The 22,142-nt window shown below is 39.0% G+C and overlaps 1 protein-coding gene and 1 long non-coding RNA gene across 2 annotated transcripts in view; both read right to left on the bottom strand.

Moving 5' to 3' along the window:
- The window catches only part of LOC116419787, a 31,894-nt gene extending 23,577 nt beyond the window's left edge, over nucleotides 1–8,317 (bottom strand). The window contains exons 1-2 of the long non-coding RNA XR_004230092.1: nucleotides 7,652–8,317; nucleotides 3,613–3,734 (exon numbers count right to left, since the gene is read on the bottom strand). This is a non-coding gene — a long non-coding RNA (uncharacterized LOC116419787). The remainder of the gene's footprint in view (nucleotides 1–3,612; nucleotides 3,735–7,651) is intronic.
- On the bottom strand, nucleotides 3,767–7,656 carry LOC111721571 (telomerase-binding protein EST1A-like). The gene has a single exon (XM_031941890.1). The coding sequence runs from the start codon at nucleotides 7,431–7,433 to the stop codon at nucleotides 4,773–4,775; it is 2,661 nt and encodes an 886-aa protein (XP_031797750.1). The 5' UTR covers nucleotides 7,434–7,656; the 3' UTR covers nucleotides 3,767–4,772.
- Nucleotides 8,318–22,142: the final 13,825 nt, after the last annotated feature.

The raw sequence follows: 22,142 nt of genomic DNA on the forward strand, positions 1-22,142 counted from the left end.
AGTAGTGGTTATTAAAACCATCTGGTATTGGCTAAGAAATAGACTAGTTGATCAATAGAACAGGTTAGCTTCAAAGGACCAAGCAGCCAATAATTTTAATTATCTAGGGTTTGACAAACCCAAAGACCCCAGTTTTTGGGATAAGAATGCATTATTTGACGGAAATTAGTATGGCAGAAACTAGGCACTGACCCACACTTAACACCATACACCAAGATAAGGTCAAAATGGGTTCATGATCTAGGCATAATGAATGAGATAAGACTTCTGGGCAAGATGGCAGAGAGGAGGCACACAGCTGTGTAAGCTCCCCGTTTTCTCTCAGAATCCATCTCATTACAATCCTCTGAATTAATGCTTGACTGAAAAAAAAAACCACAAATACTTACCAAGAGAAGACATCCTTGAGATTCGACAGGAAAGGTCTTTGTTTGAGGGCGGGATGGTTTTTTTGATCGGGCACAGGCTGAGGGCAGCGGCGGCGAGAGCTCCTCCTCTCCTCCCCCCCCCCCTAGTCTGTAGAGAAAGCTTGGTAAGACCACATAGCCCCTCCCCCCAAAAAAGCAGATTCCATTTGGGTTTTTTTTTTTCCTTTTTTCTTTACTAGTTTGTCTCCAATTCTTCTCTGACAAAATGAGCAAAAAACTGAAAAGGACCTTAAGGATTGACAGCTTTTATACAGACAGAGAGCAGACTCTAAACCCTGGGGAGACTAAAAATGATTATCTCCAGGTGAATCCCCACAGGAGGAGATCTTCTGTTTCTCAGCACGGATGAAATCTCATAGAAGAAATTAAAAAGGCTCTCACAAGAGAGCTAGAAGAAAAATGGGAAAAGGAGAGGGAGGCTTGGCAAGAGAGTCTGGAGAAGTCATCCCACTCACTTAAAGATAGAATAGATAAAGAAATCAAATCCTTGAAAAATAGGATTAGTGAACTGGAAACAGAAAATATATCTCTAAAAAATAAAATTGGTGAAATGGAAAAAAATTCCATAGAACAAAACAGGTAAAGTGGGGGTACTACATCTCACAAAGAGGCAAAGGAAACCTATTATATCTGAGAGAAAGAATGGAGGGGGATGAATATAGTGGGTATTTTACTGCCATCAGAATTGGCCTTAAGAGAAAAAATCTTAGACATATTCAATTTGTGGTGAAACTTCTCCCACCTCATTGAAAAGTGAGAAGGGAAAAATGAAAAGAGAAGGAATAAGCTAAGCAGAAGGGAATAAGGAAACTGTGAGGGAAAGGAGTAAGACAGGGGGAGGAACTCTAAGGCAGGGGAGACGGATGTTAAAAGGGAGGGCTGTGAGAAGCAAGTAGTGCTCACAAGTTTAATAGTGGGAAGCGGGGGAAAGGGGAAAGAAGGGAGAAAAGCATAAACAGGGGTTAACAATATGGCAAGTAATACAGAATTGGTAATTTTAACCATAAATGTGAATGGGGTAAACTCCCCCATAAAGAGGAAACAGTTAGCAAAATGGATTAAAAGCCAGAATCCTACAATATGTTGTTTACAGGAAACACACCTGAAGCAGGGAAATACATGCAGAGTAAAGGTAAAAGGTTGGAGCAAAATCTACTATGCTTCAGGTGAAGTCAAAAAAGCAGGGGTAGCCATCCTGATCTCAGATCAAGCAAAAACAAAAATTGATCTAATTAAAATAAATAAGGAAGGGCACTATATCCTGCTAAAGAGTAGCATAGATAATGAAGCAATATAAATATTAAACATATATGCACCAAGTGGTGTAGCATCTAAATAGTTAAAAGAAAAATTAAGAGAGCTGAAAGAAGAAATAGCAAAACTATAATAGTGGGAGATCTCAACCTTGCACTCTCAGAATTAGATAAATCAAACCAAAAAATAAATACGAAAGAAGTCAAAGAGGTAAATAGAATACTAGAAAAGTTAGATATGATAGATCTCTGGAGAAAAAGAAATGGAGACAGAAAGGAGTACACTTTCTTTTCAGCAGTTCATGGAACCTCTACAAAAATAGACCATATATTAGGACATAAAAACCTCAAACTCAAATGCAGGAAGGCAGAAATAGTAAATGCATCCTTTTCAGACCACAATGCAATAAAAATTACACTCAACAAAAAGCCAGGGGAAAGTAGACCAAAAAATAATTGGAAACTAAATAATCTCATACTAAAGAATGATTGGGTGAAACAGCAAATCATAGACATAATTAATAACTTCACCAAAAAAACCGACAATAATGAGATATCATACCAAAATGTGTGGGATGCAGCCAAAGAGGTAATAAGGGGAAATTTCATATCTCTAGAGGCCTACTTGCATAAAATAGAGAAAGAGAAGGTCAATGAATTGGGCTTGCAACTAAAAATGCTAGAAAAGGAACAAATTAAAAACCCCCAGTCAAACACTAAACTTGAAATTCTAAAAATAAAAGGAGAGATCAATAAAATTGAAATTAAAAAAACTATTAAATTAATTAATGAAACTAAGAGTTGGTTCTATGAAAAAACCAACAAAATAGACAAACCCAAAGTAAATCTGATTAAAAAAAGGAAAGAGGAAAATCAAATTTTTAGTCTTAAAAATGAAAAGGGAGAACTCGCCACTAACGAAGAGGAAATTAGAGCAATAATTAGGAATTACTTTGCCCAACTTTATGGCAATAAATTTGACAACTTAAATGAAATGGAAGAATATCTTCAAAAATATAGCTTGCCCAGATTAACAGAGGAAGAAGTAAATATGCTAAACAGTCCCATCTTAGAAAAAGAAATAGAACAAGCTATTAACCAACTCCCTAAGAAAAAATCTCAGGACCAGAAGGATTTACATGTGAATTCTACCAAATATTTAAAGAACAATTAACTCCAATGCTATATAAACTATTTGAAAAAATAGGGATTAAAGGACTCCTACCAAACTCCTTTTACAACACAGACATGTACTGATACCTAAACCAGGGAGGCTGAAAACAGAGAAAGAAAATTATAGACCAATCTCTCTAATGAATATCGATGCTAAAATCTTAAATAACATATTAGCAAAAAGATTACAGAAAATCATTCCCAGGATAATACACTATGACCAAGTGGGATTTATACCAGGAATGCAGGGCTGGTTCAATATTAGGAAAACTATTAGCATAATTGACTATATCAATAACCAAACTAACAAAAACCATATGGATCATAGATGCAGAAAAAGCATTTGATAAAACCCAACATCCATTCCTAATAAAAACACTTGAGAGTATAGGAATAAATGGACTTTTTCTTAAAATAGTCAGGAGCATATATTTAAAACCATCAGTAAGCATCATATGCAATGGGGAAAAATTGGAACCTTTCCCAGTAAGATCTGGAGTGAAGTAAGGTTGCCCACTATCACCATTATTATTCAATATTGTATTAGAAACACTAGCCTAGGCAATAAGAGTCGAAAAAGAGATTAAAGGAATTAAAGTAGGCAATGAGGAAATCAAACTATCACTCTTTGCAGATGATATGATGGTATACTTAGAGAACCCCAGAGATTCTACTAAAAAGCTATTAGAAATAATTCATAACTTTGGCAAAGTTGCAGGGTTTTATCCTCACTTTTTATTATTTAATTCCCCACTTACCTGAACAGCACATCCGTATCGAAGTGGGCAACCTTCCACAGAAGCGCTGTTCACTCGTGTGAATTTCCACTCATGCAAGGCTCCTTCCCTGTTCCGGGCGCAGCTCCAACAGTGGAGTCCAGCTGTAGTGAGATGAAAAGTGTGCCTTTCCCAGGGCCAGTCAGGGAGAGTCTCCGTTATGGGCTCTTTGGCAGTTTAGCGATCAGAGAGACAAATATATATACCTCAAATCCTCATAGTTTTGATACAAAATAAAACTCTTTGAAAATTCCTCTAGCCTAACAAAATCTACTATGATTTACACGATTTAACCCCTTAAGCCCCGGATCTTGCTTACTGAGACAGAGATGTAAATAGCCGAGATCCGCATCAGAATAAAGTTTATTATACTGTTGTCTCCAGTACCTTACTTGCAAATACCTTTAGTCTCTTTGTGGACCTTCTTTCCTCTCCCAAGTTCAAAGGTTTAGCTTTAATCTGTTCAGTTGTGTTTGCATTTTGTTTCAGTCACTGGAATTCCAATTTACCCTATTACCAAGTGTAGAGGGCCAGGAAGGAAGACTCCATGCTAGGTTTGGGGTCTTACATTAACTTGGCTCAACAAAACTCCCTTATTGGAATAAGAGACTGCTTTCAAGATAAGAAATTAATAATCAACTGACTGAAGCAAAATGCAAACACTACTCTTTGGATTAAAAGCTAAATTTTGGAATTTAGAACAAGAGAGAATGTCCAAAAGGAGCCTAAAGTGATTTCGGAGAAAGATACCGGAGACAAAGCAATAATAAACTTTACTCTGATGCAGATCTCAACTATTTCCATCTCTGTCTAAGTAAGCAAGATCTGGGGCTTAAGCACTTTAATATTTTACATTGTAGAAGATTTTGTTAGGCTAGAGGACTTTTAAAAGAGTGTACTTTGTATCAAAACTATGAGCATTTGATACATATATTTGTCTCTCTGATCAATAAACATCCAAGAGTCCATAAACAGGACATCTCCGGCTGGCCCTAGTATATTGTACCACCCCCTTCATCTCACTACAGGGGCGGACCTCCAACAGCCAATCACACCTGTGCTATTAATAAGGAAAAGACATATTGTTGAAGCTAGTTAGGGTAACATTTAAAATCTGGGATGCATTCTTTCCTCCTGGCCCTCTACAGAGGAGGAGGCTGCAAATGTTTCATTGCTTGGAGGAATGTCTCCTTGTCCCACACAGGCACGTTGGAGGCCAGTGCCTTCACGCGAAGGGTGCGATCTTCTGTGAGCAGAGCCAGGTCCCCCAGATGGAGCTGGATTGGCTGGTCGTCCCAGGAAGGCATGTTGTTGTGGGTCTGAGCTCTCTGGTAGTTGAGGCAGCAGGCCAGGATGTGGTCATCGTAATTTCCGTGCAGCCAGATGATGTTCTTCTGGTCACAGTCAATGCTTTTAAGCTCTTGCCCTTGACTGCTGAGGACCTTGAGCCGATCTTTAAAGAGTGGAAAATGCTGCTCCAGGAAGTCAAGGGCTCTCTGGGCCCTCTGGGTCCTCTGCCGAGGCCTAGAGGAAGGGGTCCTGCCCATCGGGTTTCCCTGTTCCCCCTTGGCCAGGCCCTTGAGCTCAAGGATTACCACCAGGGGTACCAGCACTGTGAGGCTCGTCTCCTCCAACAGCTGGCTCATGGTGTCTAGCTGCAGAAGGAAACTATTGGTGTCCAGGACCAGGCACCTGGGGCGGGGCTCTTCCCCCAGCTGCCTCTCCTGGGTCGGGCCAAGCAGAATAGCCTGGATTCTGGCAAGACGCCGCTGCTCTGCTGCTAGCTCATGGGCCACTAGCAGCTTCTTTACCTTCAGCTCCTCAGGAGCTTGGTCAGGAGCTCCAGGGGCTTCCTCCCACGCGTCTGCCCTGAACACTTTCCTGTCTTCCTGATGGAGTTGCCTTTGCTCTCTGGCTGAGTCTGCAGCGGCTGCCGGCCCGCAGTCTTGGCCATCCGGGGATGCCCAGAGGGGCTCCTCTGGGCCGCAAAGCGATTCCAACAAGTCCTTCAGCACGTTAACTCGCCTGCAGTTCCCTGCCATGGCCTCGTCCGACTTTGTCCTCCGGTAGTAGCAGGGCTCTCGGGGAGCACCCAGTAACGGAGCGAAGCCTGAGAAGAGCTGATCCTCCTCCAGGAGGAGCAGGGCCAGGTCGTCGCCGGGCTGCCCGTACAGGGGCACCTCGGAAGTGTCGACCATCAGCAGGCTTTGGCGTAAACGATGGAGACTCCCCCAAAGGTCCCGGGCAACGCGTCCTGCGGCCTTCGGGCTGCTGCTGGCCGGCTCCCAGCTCCTTCTCCAGAGCACGATCCATTCGCAACAGATCTTCACACTGGGGAGCAGGGCTCGGAGGATGGGACCGAAGGAGGAAACCAGGATCGCCCCAGGCTGACCCTCACCCTCCGCAGGGGCCCCCCCAGCTGAGGGGCATCGCTGAAGCCAGTAGGTGCAGCAGCGCAGCAGCAGCGCGAACATGGCCAGCGCCAGGCAAGTAGCCTCTCCCTGGACCAAAGGAGCCCCGGGCGCCGAGGACCTCTCCTGCTGCTGGGAGTTGTGCACAGCGAACATGTTGATGGTCAGGAGGTGGAGGAGCATCTGCTGCTTTGCCAGAGAAGCGGGACTCTTGCGAAGCAGGAGCTGGAACTTCTCCAGCACCTCCTCCGCCGCCGGCCCAAATGCCTCCATCCCCTTCCCGGTAAAAAGTCGCGCGTGAGCTTGGAGAAAAGTGCGCGTGAAAGCTTGCCCAAGATCGCCAGCCCGCGCACTGCTGCCGCTGCTCCCCCGGCCTCTGTCTTCTGCCTGGCGTCCCAGGGCTGCAAAGAGTTTCCTGAGGTTCTTCTCGCTGCAAATGCTCGGTCTCCCTGCAGCTAAGCTTCTCATCCAATAGTAAGCGGCGTCCAGTTTCCTCTTGGTAGACGCCGCCAACAAGGCCAGCTGGTTGTAGGGCTGCGGGTCTGAGGGATCAAGCTGCAGAGCTTGCAGGTACCAGCTCCGGGCTGTGCCAAAGTCTGCGGAGCCCTGGGCTTGCTGCAGGTGCCGATCGAGATCTCCCAGGCACAGGAGCAGCTTCTGGCCACAGGCCAAGGCCGACTTCAAGGGTTCCTCCGAGGGCTGGTGTCCAAAGGCCGACCCACGAGTGGGGGGCTCCCGCAGCTGGAACCGGTATCGCTTCTGGAGCTTTTCCAGCAGACTCTCCAAGAACGGGGTGCCCTCGTCCAGGACGGCCCAGAACCTGGGGGCGACGTGCTCTGGGGGCAGAGCACTGGGCTGCTGCAGGAGGTGCCCCAGCTTCTCGATCACCTGGTGGAAGGCGTGCTTCCAGAGGCGCTGGCTGACGCGGTGCTCCTCCGAGAACACCACGTCGGCCAGGATGACCCTTTGGTAGTGACCCAGCAGCTCGGCCCTGTGCCGAGCTGCCTTGTCCAGGTCCTCCCGACTGACCGCGGGGCCGGACAGCAGGCCGGCCAGCTGCGCTTGTCGCTCGCCCGCCAAAGAAAGAATGTGACGCAGCACCTGCGTCTTGCAGTCGCTTCTATCCCCTTCTGGCTTCTGGGGGGAAGGAAGGCGGCGGCATCCAGGGTCTGGGGCTCCCGCGGGGCTCCAGGAAGCCCAGGGCGTCCATGCCCGGAAAGCTGCCGCCTTGGCGGACAGGGCTTGGCCCTGGCCTCCGTGGTGGCGAATTGCCAGGCCGAGGCCTTCAAACTCCCGCTGAGAGGCCGTTTTCTCCTTAGGCTCGGATGGCGTGGGTACCATGTCTCCCACCTCCCTCTGAACCTTCCCTCGGGCCTTAGGTTCCCGGCTCATCCTCCCCAGGACAAGAAGCAACAGGCTAAGGAAAGGAGAGTGACAGGGCTACAGTGGCGCGGGGTGGCGCGGGCCGAGACGGCTGGAGTCTGTCTGGCTGGGTTGGGCTGAAGAGTGCTCCCCCCGGATGGGAAGAGCAGGCGCAGAAAGCCCCCCAAGCGATCTAGCTGCCAAGGGCTGGGGTCCCCGCTACTTACCCAGATATTCGCCAAGCTCACCTTTCTGGTACTCCGGGCTGGAAACGCCAAAATACCGCAACGTCCAAAGAGCAAGTCTGAACACGTCCGATCTGGGCGCTGTCTAGCTCGCTCTGACAGGTAGCCGGCCTAGTAGTCCTCCTTTTATAGGGACGCCAGGGCCGGGACTGCACCTGGTGACGTCAGGCCCCAAGTTCATTCACCCACCCCACCCACCCCACCCACCCCACCCACCCCCTGGGAGGGTACTTGGAGGGGGGCTCCAAGTCCTAGTCACCCTCTCCATGGCCCAGTGCTGTGCCCACTCACCATAAAAAGCCTTGAAGATCTGCAATTTCCTTGAATCTCTATGTCTTCTGGTTCAATATTAGAGATAATTTTGCTCTCTCTATATGATGATTCCTGGCCTCAGGCTTGTTTCTTTAGATTGTCAGTAAGTAGATGTGATTGCAGCACCTGGGGTCTTTAATTGCTCATTAGGACTGTACCATTCTAACTGTAGCTCTAGCTTATTTCTATTGGTTTTTCCTTGTTTCTTGAAAATTTTCTCTTTGATCTGAGATTTTCAGTTTGGTGATAATGTCCCTATGTGTTTTCACAAAGGCTCTCCTGGAGGTGGTGATGGGTGAATTTTTTCTATTTCTGCTTTCTCCTCATGTTCTATTACTCCAGGATCATTTTCTTGGAATTCCCCCCCCCCCCCCCCCCTTCATTATTGTGTCAAAGTCCTTTTTCTGATCAGAACTTTCCGGCAATTCCATTGTTCTTATATTTTCTTTTCTTGATCTGTTCTCTAGATCTGCCCTTTTCTTATAAAATGTTTCAAATTATGTTTTTTTTTTTCATTTTTATAATCTGTTTTGTTATTTCTTGGGCTCTTGTAGCTTCACTGCCTTCTTTCTGCCCAGTTCTATTTTTCAGAGAGTTATTTTTGTCTTTGAGACCCTGTGTTTCCTTTTCTCATTGCTTAACTTTTAAAAAATAATCTTTCCATTTTTCTTGAATGGTTTTTATTTTTTAATTTCTTTCAATGTTTCTCATTTGATTTTTAAATTCTTTTCTAAGTTCTTTCCTCTATATATACTTATGCCTACAAATCTTTTAAAAGGAATGAGTGCTATTTATTGCCAAAAATCTTTTCTCCATCTATTGATAGTCATATAACTTTTATGACTTTTATTGCTGCTATAATCAATTGTGTGAAATTGTTCTTATATTAAACCATCCCTGTAATCCTTATTTAATTCCACTTGATCACAACATATAATCGTTGGTACATGTTGTAGTCTCCTGACTGATATTTTATTTAGAATTTTCCCATCCATATTCATGAGTGAAATTTGTCTGTAACTTTCTTTCTTCTTTTTATTCTTCCTGGTTGGCTATCAATATCCTAGTTTCATAAAAAAAATAAAAGTTTTTTGTAGGATCCTTTTTTTTGCTATTATTCTAAATAACCATTTAATATTTGGAATGAGTTAATCTTTAATGTTTAGCAAATCCATCTGATCCTGATGCTTATATCTTGAGTAGCTTCTTTAAGGGCGGTTCAGTTCCATCTTGTAAAAATAGATTTAACTGTATTTTACATAGACTTGAACATATTTAAGATGTATTGGTCTACCTGCCATCTGAGGGAAGGGATGGGGGGGAGGGGAGGGAAGAAGGGGAAAAACTGGAACAAAAGATTTTGCAGCTGTCAATGCTTAAAAATTACCCATGCATATATCTTGGAAAGAAAGAGCTATAATAAAAAAATAAAATAAACATAGATTTATTCTATTTCAGAAATATTCTATAACAAAATATAGAAAATATCTCATTTCCTCTTCTGTTAACCTAGGAAGTTTATATCTTTGTGAATATTGCTCCATTTCACTTAAGTTGTTAAATTCATCAGCATAAAAGTAGGCTAAACAACTCCTAATAATACCTTTGATTTCATCTTCATTAGTATTGTGTATTTTTCCTTTTCATTTTTGATGCCAGTAATTTGGTTTTTTCTTTGCTTTTTAAAATCATATTAGCAAATATGTAATCTATTTTATTTCCTTTTTATTTAAAACCAAATTCTAGTTTTATTTGCCAATTCAAAAGCAATTTTGAATTACTTCATTTTATTAATCTCTCTTTTTTGTAGAATTTCCAAATCTGTTTAATTGAGGATTTTCAATTTGTTGTTTTTCCAACTTTTAAAAAGAATTCCTACTTAATGAGAAACGTGGAACATAATATAGCAGGAAGTAGTCATTTGCCAACCCCTAGACCCTATACCAAGATAAGGTCGAAATAGGTTCATGATTTAGACATAAAGGGTGGTACAACAAGCAAATTAAGAGAAAAAAGGATAGTCTACAAAGTAAATCCCCAGAAATCATCACAATTTTTATATATTACCTATAAAGTTCAGCAGCAAGAGATACATAGAGAAATTACATTTAAAATAGCTATTGCTAACATAAAATATTTAGGAGTCTTCCTAACAAGGCAAAGTCAGGAACTATATAAACACAACTATGAAAGACTTTTAGTGTGTTATATGTCTTTTCTGTACTCTCTTGCATAGCTTCTCTTTCCTTTCCCCATTTTTCTTCTATCTCTCTTTTAAGGTTTTTAAAAGTCTCTTCTAGGAGAGCCTTTTGTATTGAGGACCAACAATTGTCTGAAGACTATCTGCTATTAGTCTCTTCAGGGTTGAAAAGCTGTTCTCTTCCTGAGAAGAAACTATCAATAGTCCTTTTGATTTTTTCACTCATTTTGTTAAAGCCTGTAGGGTCTGCCTTCAGGGCCAGGAGGTTACCAGCTTCCTCTGCAGAGCAGTGAGAGGTGTATGGATGGGTAGCTGTCCTGCTAGGGGCTGCAAAAAGCAGCCAGGTACTGGAGTGCTCTGGGAAAGAGCCCACCCAAAAGTAACTCAGGCCTTGAGGGCAGAGCTGGGAAAGTACCCTGCAAACCCCCCACCCTGTGTGAGATAACGACTGCCCTGGGGCTAGAGTCTGAGCAGTGAGAGTTTCACTATCCCAAGCCAAATCCCATATCTATATTCATCTGCCAAGGAGAATGGCCTCTGCCTTTGTAGTGGAAGTGTCAGAGAAATAGTTATTAATGCAGTTGATGTCAAGATAAAAGAAGCTATAGACAGAGAACATTTTGGCTGCAATCAAGAAATTAAAATCACTTGGTACACAATTAGTAAATATTTCACAAGGGCTTTGAACTTAGGTCTTTCAGATTCCAAGTATGGCACTCTATACATGACATCACACTTTTTTCATGTGTCACTTATATCCCATGAAAAACCTTTAGAGTTTTCTGATGGAAAATTTCAAATATAGATTTCAAGTGGAAAGGAGATTTCTTACTCTAGTACACATAATTGAAAAAATACGATCTCCACTAATAAGAAAAAGCAAAAATCAATGAAAAAAATTAAAATAAAACTAAAGGCAAAATTTTCCCTCCTTGCATGAGAATTTACTTGGGAACATCCTACAGCACCTCCAAATTAGTAATCATATTAAATGAGTCTATGCAAAAAACTAGGCCAAAAAATACTTAAAACATTTCCCAACACTACTACCAAAAAGCAGAATGAATTTAATTGAATGAGAAATTCTATTCAAAATGATTACAAAAAGGCATACAATAGGTAGACTTTAAAGTATCAAGTCAGAAAAAACTATAAATGCAAATATAAAATTCTCAGGGAAAAGAAAGAAAAACATCTATATCTGGAGACATTTATTGTTTATGATGACCTTGAAAATATAAAAAAAAAATGATGTCTTGGTGACTGTTAATAAGATTAAATTAACAAATGGAGTTTCCAATGAGGGAAGTTATTTATCAGTGAATATAAGTCACTGTTTTGCTGTTTCTATTTTTAGACAGTTGTTCAGGAGTATGGAGAGATTAAATGACTTGTTCAAGGTAATTGACAGAGACTGGGTCTTCATTGATTTCTCCACATTATCTTAAAATGATGGGATTATGCAAATCGATTTAAAAACTTATACTTATAATCAAACCTTTGAGGTTTAACTTTATAGAAATATGCAAAATAACATTTTCCAATACAAATTAAGATTCGAAATTTCATGAAAAAATTCATTTTAAAAAAGTCTATAGTCCCAAGGAATATTTAATGTAAAATAAACAAGGACTTTAAACTTTATCACAATGCATTAATTATCCAAAACTATTTTATATTGATGTTTACAGGGTAAACAAAGTGGAGTTGTTTTAACAGACTAGAAAAATCAGATACAGAGTCAATTGAATATATCAACCCAATGGTCAGTAAGTGTTGGTGGTTTTCCTTAGTCTCAGTTGCAATAAATAATTAATCCAAAATCTCAGCCAGCTGCTAAAAATTGCAAACGTTTATTTCTCTTTACAAATTAGCCCGGTTGGTTGATGCCTGTCTCTCTGCCTGGCTCCAAGAGATCTTGTAGCTTTGTCCTTGGCTTCTGCCTCTGCTTTCTTCAGCCTCCAGCCAGCTCCGAATTGTGGCTTCTCAATCTCCAGTCTGTGGCAAGTAGTCTTTTCTTCCAGAGTGTTCTGCCTCAGAGCCCTGTTGATGTTCAGGAGAAAATCTTTCTCTCTCTAAGAGCTTCCTTCATTTATGTGATCTCCCAAAGGTTAGCTCCGCCTTCTGGAGGGAGAAGGATTCTGGGTTATCTCCCAGAGTGCTCTCTGGTCCTAAGGGAGGTGTGAATTCAGCTCTCATACTAGCCCTGAACTCTCGTGTGAACTCCTTTGAGTACTTAGATACTTGAGCTCTCTAACGGTGTGAACACAAGCATTGTTCAATCAGTTCCACTTAGTATCTTGTTTCAAGTTCTGGCCCAAAATAACTCTAAGATTAAATTAACTCCAATGTCTTTAATACTTTGTAAAGAAATGTCTTAACACTTTGTAAAAGATTCCAACAAGTAAGTAAGGAACACAACTCACTGGGGAAGGTAGAATAAAAGTTGTTTAGGAAAAATTTAGATTTCTTCTTTTTTATTATTATTATAATAACTTTTTATTGACAGAACCTATGGCAGGGTAATTTTTTTACAACATTATCTCTTGCACTCACTTCTGTTCTGATTTTTCCCTCCCACCCTCCACCCTCTCCCCTAGATGGCTTGTACTCCTATATATGTCGAATATGTCGTAGTATATCCTACATACAATGTAAGTGTGCAGAACCAAACAGTTTTCTTGTTGCACAAGGAGAATTGGATTCAGAAGGTAAAAATAACCCGGAAGAAAAACAAAAGTGAAAACAGTTTACATTCATTTCCCAGTGTTTTTTCTTTGGGTGTAGCTGCTTCTGTCCATCATTGATCAATTGAAATTGAATTGGGTCTCTTTGTCAAAGAAATCCACTTCCATCAGAATACATATTCATATAGTATTGTTGTTGACGTATATAATGATCTGCTTATTTCACTTAGCATCAGTTCATGTAATTCTCTCCAAGCTTCTCTGTATTCATCTTGCTGGTCGTTTCTTACAGAACAATAATATTCCATAACATTCATATACCACAGTTTACCCAACCGTTCTTTAATTGATGGGCATCCATTCATTTTCCAGTTTCTAGCCACTACAAACGGGGCTGCCACAAACATTTTGGCACATACAGGTCCCTTTCCCTTCTTTAGTATCTCCTTGGGGTATAAGCCCAGTAGTAGCACTCCTGGGTCAAAGGGTATGCACAGTTTGATAACTTTTTGGGCATAATTCCAGATTGCTCTCCAGAATGGTTGGATTCATTCACAATTCCACCAACAATGTATCAGTGTCCCAATTTTCCCGCATCCCCTCCAACAATCATCATTATTTTTTCCTGTCATCTTAGCCAATCTGACAGGTATATAGTGGTATCTCAGAGTTATCTTAATTTGTATTTCTCTGATTAATAATGATTTGGAACGCTCTTTCATATGAGTGGTAATAGTTTCAATTTCATCACCTGAAAAGCGTCTGTTCATATACTTTGACCATTTGTCAATTCAAGAATGGTTTGGTTTCTTATAAATTAGAGTCAGTTCTCTATATATTTTGGAAATGAGGCTTTTACCAGACCCTTCAACTATGAAGATGTTTTCCCAGTTTGTTGCTTCCCTTCTAATCTTGTTTGCATTAGTTTTGTTTGTACAGAAGTTTTTAAATTTGATGTAATCAAAATTTTCTATTTTGTGATCAATAATGTTCTCTAGTTCGTCTTTGGTCACAAATTTCTTCCTCCTCCACAAGTCTGAGAGATAAACTATCCTATGTTCCTTCAATTTATTTATAATCTCGTTCTTTATGTCTAAATCATGGACCCATTTTGATCTTATCTTGGTATACGGTGTTAAGTGTGGGTCCATGCCTAACTTCTGCCATACTAGTTTACAGTTATCCCAGCAGTTTTTGTCAAATAATGAATTCTTATCCCAAAAGTGAGGATCTTTGGGTTTGTCAAACACTATATTGCTATAGTTGACTATTCTGTCTTGTGAACCTAACCTGTTCCAGTGATCAACTAATCTATTTCTTAGCCAATACCAAATGATTTTGGTGACTGCTGCTTTATAATATAGTTTTAGATCGGGTACAGCTAGGCCACCTTCATTTGATTTTTTTTTCATTAATTCTTTTGAGATTCTTGACCTTTTATTATTCCATATGAATTTTGTTGTTATTTTTTCTAGATCATTAAAATATTTTCTTGGAAGTCTGATTGGTATAGCACTAAATAAATAGATTAATTTAGGGAGTATTGCCATTTTTATTATATTTGCTCGGCCTATCCAGGAGCACTAAAAATTAATAAATACATGCATATCTTTACCTAATATAACTCATAATAGTACATAATACATATTATGTATATATTACATAAGACATGATATGTTTGTGTACATAGACATTACATCCATGAATAAAGATCAACAAAGCTAATTCCTCTAGCAGATCATTACCCTTAGGAATACCTTTATCCTCCACTCACGAGGAGTGGCAAGGCAGCCTTTGCTGACACAGATATTGCTGAGTAGGAATGAGATAAATTAGAGACAGAAGGAAGAGGAGAAAGGTCAGACAATGCAAGGGCCTCTCAGTCAGAGAGGTCAGAGAACAACAACAGCCTCTCAGTCTCCCTGTATCATCTTCTCACAAGAGGAGATCCATTCTGTGGGTCTGGGTTAGATTTCCAGTGGCCACTGTCAAGTGGCTCCCATGTATTTCAATAACTCTCAGTAGCACAACAATTGGAGATGATTATAACGTGTTTTTTGCTATAACATTTTCAATAAATATCCCTTGTCAAAGTTAATATTGGTTGAATAGCAATCATTTCAAGGGACTATTAAGAATCAATTGATATTTAGGTATTAGTAACTGATTGAATATTAACTAATTAATTGATATTGTTAATGAATTGGATAGGTACAAAGATTAAGAGTAGGAGAGGAATCCCATAGTCCCTTGGGGCTACAAATTCTTGAGAGGGATATAAAACAACATTAGGGCACCTAACATTGTTCTGGGGCCCAGACTTAACTAGCAGGAGTTGAGATAGTGATCCTAAGAGCATCTTTACAAGCTTTAGTTCTATTTAAATTCATCATGTATGAGAAGGGTAAGGAGTGGAGAGAGAAGAGAACAACATGGGCTCTAAATATTTGTTAGTCTTGGACTCTGACAGTCTCTGATCCTTCATACACACACACACACACACACACACACACACACACACACATTCTTTTCCTTTATATTCTTTGAAATGATATTTCAACAAAAGTCATGATTTCAAATCACTGCTTTTTACTACCTTGTGTCTCGGAGCCAGTCTCTTAAACTCTACAGGATATAATTTCTTCATCTTTAAAATGAGTGGTTTAAAATAAAATTCGATCTGACTCTAAATCTTTGTCCCTCTTCACGCAAGTCACTTACATTCTCTATAATTCAATGTTCTCCTTTATCTGTAAAATTCATGGAGTCAAGAGATGCAATGTCTTACCTGAGTAACAATAAGGGTGTTCATGTCTTTGGATCAAAAAAATTGTGGTGAGGTGACAGACTTAAAAAGACTGGAACATTATCAAAGGCCTAATTATGGAGAACTTTAACCTATGTGGTCCCTTGATATGGGAACCCCTTGAGTTTATTGAGTGTATTGAGGTGGTAGTAGGGAGAGTAACTTATTAAGTCTGTATTTCAAATTAGTGGTGAGTGATAAAATATAGTTAAGAGTGGCTTATGATTGGAAGACCAGTCAGGAGGCATTCTAATTGTTAAAGTATGATGAGGACTGGATTGTGACAATGTCAGAACAGAGTAAGAAGCATACTCTTAAGATATTTGGATGGTAAAATCAAAAAGCATTGGTAATAGATTGAATATGGGAGGTGAGAGAGAGTGCAGAGTCAGGAATGACACTTAGGTTGTGAATCTGGGTGATTGTATAGATGCCGATGCTCTGGACAGTAATGGAGAAGTAAGTAATGATGCTTGGTTGGGCGGGGGAAATAATGAGTTTGGTTTTGAAAATGTTGATTTTAAAATATCTATAAGATTTCTAGTTTAAGATGAACAGTGCATAATTGGAGAAACAAATTGGAGTTCAATGGAGATGTTATAGCCGGCTAGATAGATTTGAGAACCATTAGCATAGATATATTGTTTGAAACCCAGGAAGTTGATAAGATCACCAGATGAAGTAATTTGGGGAAAAAGAAAAGAAAAGAGTTCAGAATAAGAGAATGTAAGATAGGCACAATTAATGTATATGACCTGGACAAAGATTCATTAAAAGAAAGTGAGGTGGGATCAAATAGATAGGAGAAAAACTAAGAGAAAGAATTTGTCATTAGAAACGAGAGAAGTGATCATGCAGGAGGAAAACTAAGAGAAAGAGTTTGTCATAAGAAACTAGAGAGAAGAGATCATGAAGGAGAAAAGGTTGACCAACGGTATCAAAAATTACAGAGAGGTCAAGAAGGAGGAAGATAGAGTTTGGGAAAAGCCATTAGATTTTGCACTTAGGAAAAGTGGAGATGGGAGTTTCAGTTCAATTATAAGGTCAGAAATCAGACTACCTACAGTTAAGAAGAACATGAGAGTAAAAGAAGTGGGAGCACCTATTGTACATGTCACAAAGGAAAAGAAAGATCTGGATGGATTAGACAATTTAAGTCAAAGGGTTTGTTTTTGAGACATGTTGGTAGGTAGCATAAAAGTAGTTGGTATAATGGGAAGATCATAGATAAATAAGAGTGCAGATGATAGAGAAAACAATCAAATGGAAAACATGAAATAAATTGAGATACTATTTATTCATATATGAAAGTTTGCCATGGAAGGAAAGGGACTATTTATTCACATAAGAAATGGGCAAAAGTGAATACAGTGGCACAAGGATTTTCATATTTCTAATTTGAGGAGGATAGAAGAGTAAGTCTTGGCAGGTGGCTGCATTTTGTTCAATGAAATATGAGGTAATCTTTTCAGTTGAGAAGGCAGTGGAACAGCAAACCATAGAACTTTGATGAGACAAAAAAGACTTGTGAAAGCCATTTTGGAGAATGAGATAAAGAGGTAATGAGATATACAAAGATTGGCTTACTGCAGTGGATCCAGTCTACACAATTTCCTAATTTTCTCTAGCTTTATTTGGTAAGTTGTAAGTAGAAGCAAAGTCAGAGGAAGGTGGGCATAATCCAAGTCTGAGGCTTTAAAAAGGCAATAGTGATAATAGTAAGAGGGAGTAAGAAATTCAAAATAAGAGTACAATATAGCATTCAACTGGTCCTCCAAGGGGTTTAGATAGCGAAGAGAAGAGAGTATAGCCAGTCAAGTTTGGCTACCTGATGTCTAAATTTCTTTCCACTCTAGAATCCTTTGAATTACAAAGCAATAGATATGATATATTTCAAGTTAGTGAATGAGACCTGCTCTCCTTCCCTCCCTAGGCCATGACTGTAATAAATACCCAATAAATGTTTCATTATTGAGAAGATACTTAGTAGGAGGGTAAAGCAGATTGAGGAGAAATAAAATAACTTGAAAACTATATTTTGTGATTAAATACTTATATGATTTAATGTTTGCATAATCTACTAGAATAAAATAATCATAAATATTTATGTCATGTAAATATTTTCTAAATATTTTAACCTCTATCAAGATAAATAGAAATAGTGACTATGAAAGAATTTTGAAAAGCATTATACAAATATTATAATTAATTGGAAATTCCATTTCCCTCTTCTTCGACTCTGCTTATTAAATATAACTTGAAAAGAACAGAAAAATATTGAAATGCTAGACATATTTTCAAAAAGTCTTGTTCCAGTTTCAGCTAAAGGAATTGATTTGCTAAACATTTAATAATAACTATTTGCTTTTGAGCTTCAGATTGATATCTTTTTTCCTGAGATCTATCTGCCAATGAATATTTCTGTTCACATAGTTGTTATTCAAATTAATACAAAAAAATACAGAAAAATCTTTACAATAAACAAATGAAAACAAAATAAAAAAATAAACAAACAAACATATGTGTAACTTTCCCTCACACAAGACTATGATGTATAATGTTTTCTCCAGAGGTTGTTGCTTGTTCTTTATTCTCAAAGAGAACCATGACATCAAAGAGGTGATGCCATGATTGTGAACGAGTTGGACTGAAGTGAGTGGGGATTGTGCAAGGTCACCTACTTCAATTTCCACTCCAGAGCCAGCGGGTCCAGTGGCAAAATATAGATCAAGGCAAATGGAGATGGCCCTGAATGAAAAGGGGGATCTTGGCCTTTTTAAGCTAAGGTTTTCAACAGGTCTCACCCTATGTGGCCCTCTAAGGCCACACCCATTCAATGATTAAGGCTAGGTCTCACTTGAAGCAAAAATCTTCTCTCTATTTTAGTCCCCCCCAAAATCTAAATAAATAAATAAGTGAATGAATTAATCTGAGAGGGCCATTCCCTCAGGGATTCTGGACAAAGCAGAAATGACTGGTCTGAGAGATACAAAAGACAAAAAAAAAAAGCTTTTAAGAGCATCTCTAGGTAATACTCAATGAGGACAGAAGGAGGGAAGGAGGGAAAGAAAGAAGGAAGGAAGGAAGAAGAGAGGAAAGAAGGAAAGGAGGGAGAGAGGAAGGAAGGGAAAGAGGAAGGAAGGCAGGGAGGGAGGGAGAGAGGGAGGAGAATAGGAAGGGAGGGAGGAAGGAGTTTTACAACGAACTGATTCCAGGCCAGCTTTACTCACAGAGGTTTGTCCTTCATTCTCAAAGAGGACCATGGCATCAGGAAGATCCCTCTACAAATACTTCAAATCTACTTTCAATCTTACATAAATGTCACAAAAATGTTGAATCAAATTAGTGACTTTTCTTTCTTATCCTCCTTATCCTCTCTCTCTCTCCCTTCCTTCCTTCGTTCCTTCCTTTGTTCGTTCGTTCGTTCCTTCCTTCCTTCCTTCCTTTGTTCCTTCCTTTCTTCCTTTTTTCTTTCCTTCCTTCCTTCCTTCCTTCCTTCCTTCCTTCCTTCCTTCCTTTCTTCCTTCCTTCCTTCCTTCCTTCCTTCCTTCCTTCCCTCTTTTCCTTCTTCCCTCCCTCCTTCCTTCCTTCCTTCCTTCCTTCCTTCCTTCTTTTCTCCTTTTCTTTTTTCCTTTCTTTCCTTCCTTCCTTCTTGTTCCATAATTCTTTCCTTTTTTTCTTCCTTGATTTTTTTCAGAAGAAAAATTATAGGGAACTATAATCCTTTATCTTCCTCTCTCTCTCCTTCTCTCCCTCCCCTCTCCCTCTTTCTCCTCCTTCTCTCTCTTCCTCTTTTTCTTCTATAAAATTAGTATAAGGGAAAATATGACTTTCAATCTTCTCTTGACATTCCCTCCCATCTATTACTTTGAAGCTCAATTGGCATCAACTTGGCATTCATATCCATGTCATTCTGAAGAAATCTCAGGCTTGATAAAGTAATCACATTACCATCATTATTTCCATTTAGAGAACTCTGAAACACTTGCTGGTGAATGGTACAGGTAGAAGAGACATGTTGAAATGGAGAGATATTCCTCCTATGGATCATAGTTTGATTAAATGAATTTATGAAAAGAGAAGAAAATTGATTATTTTTGGAAAATGTGATCTGGGAGATTATGAACATAATATTTAAGATCTCTTTAAGAGAGATTTTTTGTTAAGATGACAATCTCAAATTAGCAAACAAAATGAGAAACTCTTTTCTTCAATTAATTACATTTGTGATATGACTATGACTATATATGTATATATATACATGTATGAACATACACATTTATATACTTGTGTTGATGTGCTTAAATAAGAATATACATGCAAATATGCACACACATAGATGCCTATTTTTACATTCATATATATGTGTATGTGTATGTGTGAGTGAGTGTGTGTCTGTGTGTGTGTATTATTACTGGTATTACATAAAGACCAAAGCAAGAGTCCTTATTCTGAAGGAGATAGTGATGTCTGATATCCCAGGCATGCAGCAACACAGTGAAAATACATTAAAAAGATGGAACTTTATTATTTTGGAATCTTGGACCTATAAAAACGCTTCTAAAAGCCTTTGCCCTCACTCCCCCCCTTCACTTCAATAATGCTTCCAATTCACTGTCCATATACTGTTCATCTAGATAAACTTTGAGAGGAAAAGATATTTGAGGAGGGTGAGGGGATGAAGTAAAATCTTGAATGGCTTGATGCATAAGATGGCATTTGATCTGGGATCTGAAAGAAGCTAGAAAGTCTAAGAAACAGAGGTGAGGTTGTAATGCTCTACATTAACTGTGAGTCCTCAATGAAATGGCATGGAGATAGAATCTAAGTAAAATTTGTGGAGAACAGCAAGATGTCCATGGTGATGGAATTTTGAATTGTACAAAAGGGAGTCATTGCAACGATAATGAAAAGATTTTCTTGAGGAACTATTTGTAACATTTGTCTTTAAGTAATGATTTCGCAAAGTTGGTCCCAGATTTTGGAAAAATTCTGGTCCCCTTTCCCATTCATCCTCAACTCATATAACATAATGGCATGGTTATTTTAGATTTAAGGAATATAGCTGGAGAAGTTGAATTTAATTTCTGTGAAGGGAAATGGTATTCTTGTGGATAACATTTCAAATGCATCTTCCATGTATATAAAATGATAAAAATAAATAATTCTTTAGTTTATCACCTTATCTATGTTTCTATGGATTGCCATACATACATATATATATATATATATATATATATGCATATATATATATATATGCATATATATATGTGTGTATATATGTATATATGTGTGTGTGTGTGTTTTGTAAATAAAAATCAGCAAAAGAAGAATATAGTCTCTCTGTGAAATAATACTATGATCCCTGTTGTTCCTAAAGGGATGAGAAGCCCCTGCATTTAGTGCAAAAGCATTTTGTATGTATTTGCATTTTTTTTTGTCTTTGCAGAATGATTTCCCCTTCAATAATGTTTATTTTTTTCTGTTGATACTGTGTGCCTATAAATTATCCAAACCTTGATTCCTAAAGAACCATAGGTGTAAGTTACCAAAAGAGTACTAGAGAGGTACATGACAAAATAAGTTGGCTAGAATGGATTAGAGTGTAGTGGAAAGAATGCTTAATTTAGAGGCACGGGATTTGGGTTCCAATTCCAGGGGTGTTATTTGCTCTCTTTGTGACTTGAGGAAAATTACTTAATTTCTATGAAGCTCCATTTACTCAAATGTAAATTGAGTACTTTGGAAAAAATGACCTTCAACCTCACTCCCTGCAATAAATTTATGACTGATTAAGAGATGTATAGGGTAACTGATTACAGAAACGAGTCAAGGAAACATGTAGCTGAAAAAGGCAATAGACAATAGGACAATCTTGTGAAAAGAGAAAGGGATGACCAATGGACAGTGCAGCCTGTGTGCTCTTTCTCTCTCTATTGATCAAATATATCCATAACCAAAGTTATTCCATAGCTAATAGATGCAGAGACACAAGTCAAATCTACCCCTTATAGTTCCATATCTGTGACTCTTTACATCACAGCAGCTTGGTTATTAGGTACTATAATATACTATTAAAATTATTAAATTCCATTCTTGTCTGGAGCATATATTTTTAAACTTCACAGATATTGGCATAAAATAAAATTTACATTTTTGAGAACATTTTGTAAAAATGTACTTTTATTGTTATGAGAGTTTATCTCTCATTCCCTTCCCTGATATCCAGCCCATCTCCACATCCAGTTCGGTGACTAAATTTGAAGTCATATTTCTTGGACACTCATCTGTCAAACTCCTTGATTGTGTAACATGTCTAATTTTGTTTATCTTCAACAATGAATAGTTGGTTGCATTAGCAGAAGAACCTTAATTTTATTGTTCCTAAGATCATTTACCATGTCAATGAACTGAAGTAAAGAATTTAGAAAGATTCTGTGGGAAGAATGATGTGAAATTACACAATCTGTCTCCTTTCTTCTCTTTTTT

Source organism: Sarcophilus harrisii, chromosome 6 (assembly GCF_902635505.1).
Source record: "Sarcophilus harrisii chromosome 6, mSarHar1.11, whole genome shotgun sequence".
Classification (NCBI taxonomy): Eukaryota; Metazoa; Chordata; class Mammalia; order Dasyuromorphia; family Dasyuridae; genus Sarcophilus; species Sarcophilus harrisii.

What these genes read in the sequence shown, in the direction of transcription:
- LOC111721571 (XM_031941890.1), bottom strand. Translation starts at nt 7,433, where the DNA reads ATGAGCCGGGAACCTAAGGCCCGAGGGAAGGTTCAGAGGGAGGTGGGA.